This window comes from Cricetulus griseus, chromosome 2 (assembly GCF_003668045.3).
Source record: "Cricetulus griseus strain 17A/GY chromosome 2, alternate assembly CriGri-PICRH-1.0, whole genome shotgun sequence".
Lineage (NCBI taxonomy): Eukaryota > Metazoa > Chordata > Mammalia > Rodentia > Cricetidae > Cricetulus > Cricetulus griseus.
In genome coordinates this window covers 367,353,028-367,362,305 of record NC_048595.1, presented here as the reverse complement: position 1 = coordinate 367,362,305, position 9,278 = coordinate 367,353,028, and the positions used below count along the sequence as shown (strand labels likewise).

General features: G+C 53.8%; 1 protein-coding gene across 2 annotated transcripts; it reads right to left on the bottom strand.

The window, feature by feature from the left end:
- Positions 1-206: 206 nt before the first annotated feature.
- On the bottom strand, positions 207-5,730 carry Irx2 (iroquois homeobox 2). 2 transcript variants are annotated; one of them, XM_027400128.2, is made up of 5 exons: positions 5,246-5,730; positions 3,557-3,962; positions 2,518-3,231; positions 1,820-1,895; positions 207-1,190 (listed from the first exon to the last, which is right to left on the bottom strand). In XM_027400128.2, exons 1-4 carry the CDS (start codon positions 5,495-5,497, stop codon positions 1,843-1,845), a joined length of 1,425 nt encoding a protein of 474 aa, XP_027255929.1. In that variant the 5' UTR covers positions 5,498-5,730; the 3' UTR covers positions 207-1,190; positions 1,820-1,842. The 2 variants fall into 2 exon arrangements, with proteins under 2 accessions (XP_027255929.1, XP_027255928.1); XM_027400127.2 differs by having other exon boundaries at positions 207-1,154.
- Positions 5,731-9,278: the final 3,548 nt, after the last annotated feature.

Below are 9,278 nucleotides of genomic sequence, written 5' to 3'. Positions count from 1 at the left end.
TCCCGCTCCTCTCCTGTTAATGGGGACTAAACCTAAAAGAAAGGAAAGAGTCCTTCAATAAATGTGCGCGATCTTATGTCAATTGAGACATTTCAGGCTCAGGGAAACAATTCTTCCCATCAGCAATTTCTTGTGGGAGGGTCCTCTCCTGTATGAGTGGGAAGACCCTTCTCCAGCACTACAAAAGAAGATAAAATGCAGCGAGAGGTGACATAGCCTTTTATTTTTTCCCACATTTTAGAAATTTACACTAAGTAGGGATTTGCATATTCAGAGAACAAAAAAATCTGAATTTTTTTGCAACACTTTTGTATGTAAATCATCTGGAACCATGAGTATCTCCCGGTTGTACATTTATACTGTTCTCTCTCCTGTCTGCAATTTTCAAATAAGCTCAAGGAAGAAGTTTATTTCACTGACTAGGCTCTCCTTTTAAAAACTGAGCTAGGATCACCTGGAGGTGGGGGGAGGGATGAGGGGAACCATGGCCACCACTAGGCCTACCCAAATCACTCTCCAGTAAAAATGAGCCCTGAACACCATTTACTTGTAGGCTAGTTTGCTTTTATTTACAGTTTTAGATATAAATTAGTAGAGAATTCATGTTAAACAACCAACAGAGATTGTATAACCAGCAATGTTCAAATAAAAACCAGGCAGAATTTATTTACAAAAAGTTTTAGATTTCATTGCAATACAACTTGCATAAATTACTAGAAGCTTTATATCATTATAAAAATAAATATCAAATTTGTTTCCACTTCTGAAGGACTCAAGTTCTTCAATCACATTAGTTCTACGGTGTACATTTTCTTTTTTACAAATAAAATTTACAGCAAGTCCTATCACACCTATAGAATATATACCGTGGCAATGAAGTGATCAAGATATCCTGAGAAAAAACAGATTGTTTCCAAAAGTCACACAAACATGGGGAAGCTATACTATGCCAACAAATTCACATATGCCCAACAACGTGTGTCCAGTCTTTAGTGTCTGTGGGTTGGTAGTGCAGTGTGCATCCTCCTCTTTTACAGTGGCACAAAATGTGGTCCGGATTTCCACATCTGGGGTTTGAATCTGTCTACTTATGAGCTTGGGGAAGGAGAATGGCCTCCTGACTTTTTTTTTTCCAAAGCAATTGTGACACCTACCTGTGGACCAAGGAAAAAACCAAATCATGCCAAATTCTTCAGTTCCACATGAACACGTTACCAAGACCAAAAAAACAAAACAAAACAAAAATAAAAAACAAATAAACAAATAAAAAACAACAACAACAAAAAACCCACAAGCTTGTGTCTACTGGCTCTGCCTCTTTGCCATCTTTAGGGTCTGGGACTAGTCTGTAACAGCTCTGGGCTGAGAGAACTATCAAGTCTAGTGTGCCCTATGAAAGACCAGTCCCTGCCGGTGTCCCTTTAATCTTATTCTGAAAACAACATCCATTACAGATTTTAATGCTCAAGTTTCTGCACAACTCACTCATCAAGCAAGATGTCCTTTATGTATCTAAAATAGTACTCAATGATACGGAGATGCCCCGACTTTTAAACCATCATCAACCAACAGGAGCAGTGGTGGGGTGTATGCTACATGTTTGAGGGTGTGTGTGTGTGTGTGTGTGTGTGTGTGTGTGTATTCAGGATAAAGAAGCGATTCTCCAAAGCACAACTTGAGAAGAAAAGAAGAAATCTCTAAAACAGAAGGCAAAGAGGCCAGAAGGAAGCCAGACTCTATTCTCCAACCCTTGACAAGCAAAACCATACCACAAGGGGCATAGGCTTGGGGCTCGAGGATGCAGAGGGAACCCACTTACTTGCACTGCTGAGCTTGGCCCTCCTATAGGTAGGGCTGGACTCCTGCGCCAACAACCGCACAGCCCTCACTGGCATCTGTCAGGGGAGGGGCAGTTAGTGAGGACCGGCTGCAACCCCTGGCAGCTAAGCACCTATCAGCTTTTATCTCTGCAAGGAACACACACTCCCAGGGAATCTAAAATCTATTTTATTTTACTTAATGCTCCCTCCTGTCCCTTTCTTTCTTCCTCCTCTTGAGCCCCCATCTCAGGGATGCGGAATTAGGAACAATGTAGGCAGTGTAAGAAAATTAGGCCTCTCAGAGATCCCAAGAACCCGTGCTTTCCTCGAGCTAAAGGCAGAAAGGATTCAGCTAAGCTATACTTAACCAATGCCACAGAGGGAAGAATACACCCAGCAGAGAGGCAAGCTCAGTTTTCTTTGCCTAGCAGTGAGTTTGCCAAAACAAAATAGTTACGATGATAGTATCAACAGTAAATTAAATAAGGAGTAAATAAAACAGGGTAGATGTAAAAAGAGGGCTGGCTAGTCCTCTTCGACTTCACCTTCAATCCTCCTCCTCACACTGGCTTCCCTAATTCTGGTCTGGTAATTGTCCCTGTCTGTCCAAAGGTCTCCCACTCCCGGAGCCCTTTCCCAGGTTTCTAGTTAGTTCTGACTCACCAGGATCCCTCCCCGCCGGCCTCGGGCAGCCTACCTTTCTTGGGCTCGTAGCCGCCGCCCGGAGGCCTGTAGTGGGACTCCAGCGGATGCGAGCCCGTCTTGCCCGCGTCGCTAGCCGCCTTGGGCATGGCGTGTAGTGTCTCGCCTGGTGCGGAGGCCGCGGCGTTGTACCGCAGAAGGCCCTGGCCTTGCAGCGCGGCGTTCAAGTTCCCGTAGTTTGTGTAATTGCCATAGAAAGGCGAAGTGTAGTAGAGGTGGCGGCCCAGCAGGGGAGAGGCGGAGTAGGGCGAGCCTCCCGGAGGGGCCCCAGATGAGGCGGGCGCGGCGGCAGCTGGCAGCCCCGGTGGTCCGCAACCCAGGCCCAAGCTTGGTTGCTTGAGGTCCGAAGTGGCGATCTCGGCCAGCGACCACAGCTTGGGCTTGTTGGCGGGCGGCGGCGCTCCAGGCGACGTCCGGCTGCCTAGGGGCGTCTTGCCACCGCTGCCACCGCGCGGCGCGACTTCAGGCGCCGGGCTCAGCAGGGGTGCCTCCACGCCCGTGAGTGGCGAGGAGGTCACAGGCTTGGGAGGCGCCAGGTCCGGCTCGCACTCGTCTTCCTCCTCCTCCTCATCCTCCAGGTCCTCAAACTTGTCCTTACACTCCGAGCCCGATTCGCACAAGGGATCCCCGGGGCGGCAGGGCAATTTCTCCCCATCTGACTCCGCCGAGCACGAGTGGTCCGTGAGCGAGTCGACGTGCAGACTAATCCCTGCGGGGACGCGGACATGATGGACGAAAAGTTGGGCCAGCGCGGGCACCCGCAGTCCCATCCGCCCAAATGTCCTGCACTGGGCCTCCCCATGAACCCCGCACCTCGCCCCAAGGCAGCATTAAGCGCGGCCCAGCATCTCCGCAGTGCCTGAGGACTCTCCAAACCAAATCCCACCGGCCCTGAACGAAGCCGAAGCCGTTTAGCCGCTTTTGTAGGCCCGGGCCCCGCGTGGCAGGTGCGTAACATCAGCCCCAACCACAGCCCGCCTGGGAAGAAAGCTCCTTGAGCCCTTGCACCGACCTCGGCCCCGCTCACCGCTCACCTTCGTCCTCTGCGGAGGTCTCAGTGCCGTCCTGAGCCTTGTCGGGACTCTCCTCCTTGTTCCTGGCCGTATCTCCTTCCTCCTCGTCCTCGTCCTCGCTTTTGTTCCTCGGGGCCCAGGTCATTTTGTTCTCCTTTTTGAGGCGCCGGCGCGCATTGGCGAACCAAGTGGAGACCTGTGTGAGGGTCATCTTGGTGATGATGGCCAGCATGATCTTCTCTCCCTTGGTGGGGTACGGGTTCTTGCGGTGTTCGTTGAGCCAGGCTTTCAGTGTGGCAGTGGCGTCCCGCGTGGCGTTCTTGCGGTACGCGGGGTCGTTGAGCTGGTAAGGGTAGGCCGCGCTGCCATATGGGTGATAGCTGATGGCGCCAGTCATGCCGGTGGTGTGCGTGTCGTATGGCGAGCCCTGGAAGCCACAACAGCCTGTGAGTGGAGGGTGCATGGGCCCCTCAGGCGTCGACCCCCTCCCCCAAAGGCGACCCTCCGTTCCGTTCGCCCCCCTCCCCAACCCAGGCTGCCTTTCTTGCTTGGCTTCTCTGGGCTGTGAACCTTTCTGCAGAGAGCACATAAGGAGAAACAAGGCCAGCTGTTGGAAACGAAACTCCTGGCTTTTGATTCTAGAATTTTGTTTTTAACTGTCTCACTCCCCCCCACCCCCAGAAACTACCTAAGTGCCCGAGTAACTCTAACAATGTTTGAAAACGCATTCTCTGGATAGCCCCGCAGTTCTGCGGGTAGTTTTTTGATATCTAAATTTCATCGGATGCTTCCCGCGCGCGGCTCTCTCACCCCCTTCCTTCCTTTATGTAGTTTTTTTTTTTTTTAATAGTTCGGAATCCTGCTCTGCTATTCACTCTCTAAAGCAGAGTAAATCCAATTTGCAACTCAGAAGCCAGTCAGCTTTTCCAATTCCTCAACAAAGTAGTAATTAGCATTTAAATTCATCTTTTAACGTTTAAGTAGGAGATGTTTGTAACCTCCTCACAAGCCCCAGTTTTCCACCTAGGGTATGAACCGCCCGGTCCATCGCCCCCCCCGCCCCACCCCCGCTCCCTCCACCCCATGTCCTCCCACGCCCCAAAACTGCTACGACCCACTCCGGAGGGGCCCATTTTCAGAATCCAGAGATGTTCAAGCGGGTCTCGGGTTTCTGGAGCTGAAGCCCATAGGCCGCGCACGAACTCTGGCAGCACTTAGCAGGTCCCAAAGCCGTCAATATATTTTTTGAAAGCCAGATCTGAGAGACAGATAAAGGCCAAGACTAGAGAGCTTCGGCCTGGCTCTAGGGACGGCAGCCGGAGGCTCGGGGCCTTCCCCCCAACTCGGTGACCCTGCCACCACTAGAGTGGCCAAGAAGCCCGAACCGTGCGGCAGTGGCCCTAGAGGCCCGGGCAGCGGCGGCCCTCAGCCTGGAACCACAGGGGAGAGCCGGAGGTCGATTCTGCAGCCCCAACAATCTGCAGTCGCGGATTAGAGACAACTCATGGCCCCGGCCCGAGTGGAGTAGCACCTCGCTTAGGCTTAGAGAAAAATCATCCCACAACCGCTGCGTGTCAGCCCGGTCCCTTGTTTCGCGCGGCAGCGGGTGCTGGTGACTCCGGAGCCGCCGCCCGCGCCGTGTTCCCAGTAACCCGCTCAACCCGAACCAGGGGTTAGGGGTCTCCAAGCCCCCCACCCAAAAGCGGTTACCATGTAGGACGGGAAGCCTGCGGCAGCTGCAGCGGCGGCGTCTGCGGAGTACTGCAGCGGACTGCCGAAGCCGGTTGCCGCCTGCGCTGTGAAGGCCGCCGAGCCGGGGTACGGACTGAACGCCGAGCCCGACGCCGAGCGCGCCAGCTCCTCGCTGCGCGGCGCCGCTAGCGCGGATGCGCCGTACGCGGGGCACGAATAGAGCGCCAGCGAGCCGGGCGCTTGGTACAGGTAGCCCTGCGGGTAGGACATGGTGGGCGCGGGGCGCGAGGCCCGCGTCACGCAGAGCAGCGGGCAGCGCGCGCGGCGCCCTCCATCCACGCCCGGCCGGGGCGCACCAAGGCTACGGGCCGGGGCAGGCTGGGCTGGGCACTAGCCTGGGAGGCCCGCGGGCCGGCGGATCTGCGGGATGGCGGCGGCGGCGGCAGCAGTAGCGGCAGCAGCGCGGAGCCGGTGGGCGCAGCCGCGCGCCAGGCCGGCGGTCGGGGTTTGGGGGAGTCTGCAGTCGGGAGTGAGGAGTTGAGGAAGGAGCGCTGGAGTTTCCGAGGGACATTGGAACGCGGAGCTGTCCGTCACACTCTCATTTGCATATTCTGGTGCTCGCCCCTCCCCTGCTCCGCCCGCTGTCGAGGCCAGGCCGAGGCCGGGGGAGGGACAGAAAGCGGATGGGAGGGGAGTGCAGGGGAAGGCGGAGGAGTGGCAGCGAGCGGTAGGAGGGAGGGACGTGCAGGCTTTTGTCGCGCTGCCTCCTCTCGCAGCTCCCGCCCCAGCCCGCGGCCCGCCGCGGTGAAGTCAGGCCTGGCCAAACTGGGCGTAGCTCTCACCCCCTCCCACTGGTATGTCCTCTCAGCCACGTCCGCGCACTCCGCTGCCGCCGATTCCAGCCTCGGCCCAGCCACCTTTCTCACTCCCCGGGCCCCATTCAACCACCGTCGACGCTCTTGCTCTCCTCGCACTGGTCTCTGCAAAGGCCTTCCACTGTCAGGCTGGTCCATCCACCTAAGGGACGTACGGATCAGACACCCCTCGTCACCTTGAAGACACCGGCCCAGGTTCCATTCCGTGTCCCTTGCAGAAGCTGCAGGGAACTGGAGGGTAGTGTGGAGACACCTGCAGAGTTGCTGGACAGTCTCACTTCTACAGTCCTCTGTCCGCCTAGCCTCAAGGCCGAGGCTGCCTGCGTGGCCTCGTGTCTGGTTGCCTGCTCCTGGCGCCTGTGCTGCCAAGCATCGACCCGGAACCGGAGCGTTTTTTGGTTTGGAGCTGTTCCCAGGAGGCCCCTAGATGACGCGGCTTCTGTCCCAAGTACCGAGAGAAGATTCCAGGCTATGTGTTAGGAACTTCGTGCCTATTAACGTCTGGAACGCGTCAGTGAGTGATTTGCTTAAAAAAAAATCCCAGCCACCCTGACCCCAAAAGAGTTTTCTTTCCTTTTGTTAAGTTGAATGCGTCTTTGAATTTGGGGAAGGCTCCCGACAGAAGAGTTGTCTCTGACTTTGCTAGAGTCTCACTGTCACTTCTTGAAGGGACGTGGGCCAGCCCGTGAGGTGGGGCGCATAGGCTTCACAAGTGGCTAAGGTAACCTGAGGTTCAGGAGGTGACTCGCTGGTCCCTCGGGCTGTAAGTGGTTAGCGGAAAGCCCTTGGAACCCCGCCCCTAAACTTTCCCGCCTATACCTGCACCCCTTCCTCACGTGAGGGGGTAGGTGGCCAGAGCGGCCACCGGTCCAGTCCACTGGACTTGAAGGACTGACAATGGGGGGCGCTCGGAGACCCGTAGGGGTCAGGTGTGAGCTGGTCCGGGAGGGGGCGCCCACCCAACAGGTGTCTCTTCCTTGAAGCCTGCTAGGTGGTGCACGCGGACTCTGCCGGCTGTGGTGCCAGCCTGAGCTCAGATTTTTTGCCATTTCATCCTTGGTGGGTTCTGAAGCTAGAAGAGGTCGGCAGAAGTCTCCAGCGTGAGAGTGCCCGGCTTCTGCGTGGATCTGGGCTGTGGCACTCGGCTCTGGTCGGGATCCATTGCACCCAATGAATGCAGTAGGCAGCCAGGCTGCGTTTTGTCCCCCCCCCCCCGCCCCGGGTTCCAGGAAACCAGGAGTCAATTGCGGTGATGGATTGAGGATTATTTTTCCCAGGCTGGCTGGCAGGCAGGCAGGCAGGCAAGTGTGTCTATCCCTTTTGGTATGTTCTTTCCATGCGCTCCACCTTCACCAGCCCTTTAAACATTGCCACTACTATACTAATACATCCTCCCTGCTCACGGCTCTTCTCACTCTCCCCTACAAACCTTTTCAAGACCCTTTTGCCAGTCGCACCATGAAAGTATCAGTGCATCAGCAAAGCCAGCTTCCCAAAGACCCAGAGCTAGGCCATAAGGTATTGCACAGCATCTACAGCAACGACCCCAGGTCTACCTAATTCAGGGGAGAAACAGAAAGGAAAACGAGGGAAGAAGCGAGAGAGGGAGGGAGGCAGAGAGGGAGGGAGAGAGACAGAGACACCACCTCAGCAGCTCAGTGCAGGGCAACTGGGTGGAGCCAAATCTGCATATTCAGGTATTTTTGTTTTCTTGGGAAGAAATTCCTTTGGGAAGAGGCCTCCTTCATTGAGATCCCGCATACTGTATAACAAACAATCCCAGGTCTGACTCAGGCATTCAGTTAACTTCCAATTAGATTGGTTTAGGGTTTTTTTTTTTTTATATATATATGCAGTCTCTAAATTTTACCTGGGGAAGGGAGGTGATTGTATGAATCTTGATCTTTTCATTTCTAAAGACTCCATTACTGCCATGGTTTCAGTGGGGATTGCTCTACCTTCTGACCTCTGCCAAGGATGGAGGAGAAAGCAGCCAGTTATTTATAAAAACTCAACAGATTGGAGCAGGTCCTTGTGCCTGAATGCAGCTGATTTGAACATCAATTAGCTACATAACTAGACAAGCATGCTTTCCCTGTGCACAAACATCCCGGAAGTACAGCCCTCATGTTCAGTGCAACCTATTTAGACCAAGTCCCCTGTATTTCTTCCAGCAATTATCCTCTACCAAAATCTAAAATTTCCATACTGCTGCCTGTTACTAATAAAAAACTGGCTACCTTGTGCAATTACACAGTCGAATCTTACTACATGCCGATTTTATTGGTAGTGACTGTGGCAAATTAAAATGCCCATACAGGCACATTAAGGAATGAGTTCCTCATTGTTGTTTCACATTAATGCTCCCTAAGTCTGAAAAAGCCAATTTTTCTTTTCTTGGGTTAAAGTTGGTTTGATCTTTAAAAACCACCACCAACAAAATCAATGAGTAAAATTCACTTTCCAAGTTTGGAGCTTGGGCAGACAGTCCTCACTGTTGCTAAGGTCATGGGGGTTAGCTCAAACCGCTCTAAATACACACTGCTAAGACCCTGATCCAGCGACTTCCGTTTCCAAAAAAGGCATGGATGATGTGGTCCAGGATAGGAGGGGTGTGCAGGTGTACTGGTTTCTTAGGAAACCTGGTGCTTGGATCTGTTTTTTCCCAGCTACTTAAATGGGGTGAACGATGTGCGACACTGAGGACAGACTGATCACTGCTTGGAAAGCGACCGCCTGTAACAGTTACCTAGGTTGTGGGTGCTTCCTGTGGACCCTCCCGGTGTGTGTAGCAGAATTAAAAGCAAACACTGTTAACTTGGTTAAGTTTTTACCATACCTACAGAATTGGTTTCGAAGGCCCAGGCGCTCACTTGACACTGTCCTGTCCTGTGGCTTTCTGAATGCGATGCGGGCCAGAGTGGCGCAGCAGGCGGCGAGGGGGCGCTGTGGCTCGCGCCTGCCGGCTTTGGCCCAGCTACGAAAACCTGGTGCTGCCACCGCGCCACCGACGCGTGGCTGAAGCCTCCGCCGGTGGCCAAATCTGCCTCTTTCCACGCCTGTTTTATTCGGGAAAGGAGGAAAACAATACCAGGGCATTTCAATAAAGCCAGAGGCTCTTACTTACTCTGTTTCAACTCTAGCCTTTGTGGACTATTTAATTCTGGGGCCCAAAA

What these genes read in the sequence shown, in the direction of transcription:
- Irx2 (XM_027400128.2), bottom strand. Translation starts at nt 5,497, where the DNA reads ATGTCCTACCCGCAGGGCTACCTGTACCAAGCGCCCGGCTCGCTGGCG. An exon ending in CAGGCTTCCCGTCCTACATG is followed by an intron (nt 3,963 to 5,245) that starts GTAACCGCTTTT and finishes TGTGGCTTCCAG; the next exon opens with GGCTCGCCATACGACACGCA. An exon ending in CGGCTACGAGCCCAAGAAAG is followed by an intron (nt 1,896 to 2,517) that starts GTAGGCTGCCCG and finishes CTCCCCTGACAG; the next exon opens with ATGCCAGTGAGGGCTGTGCG.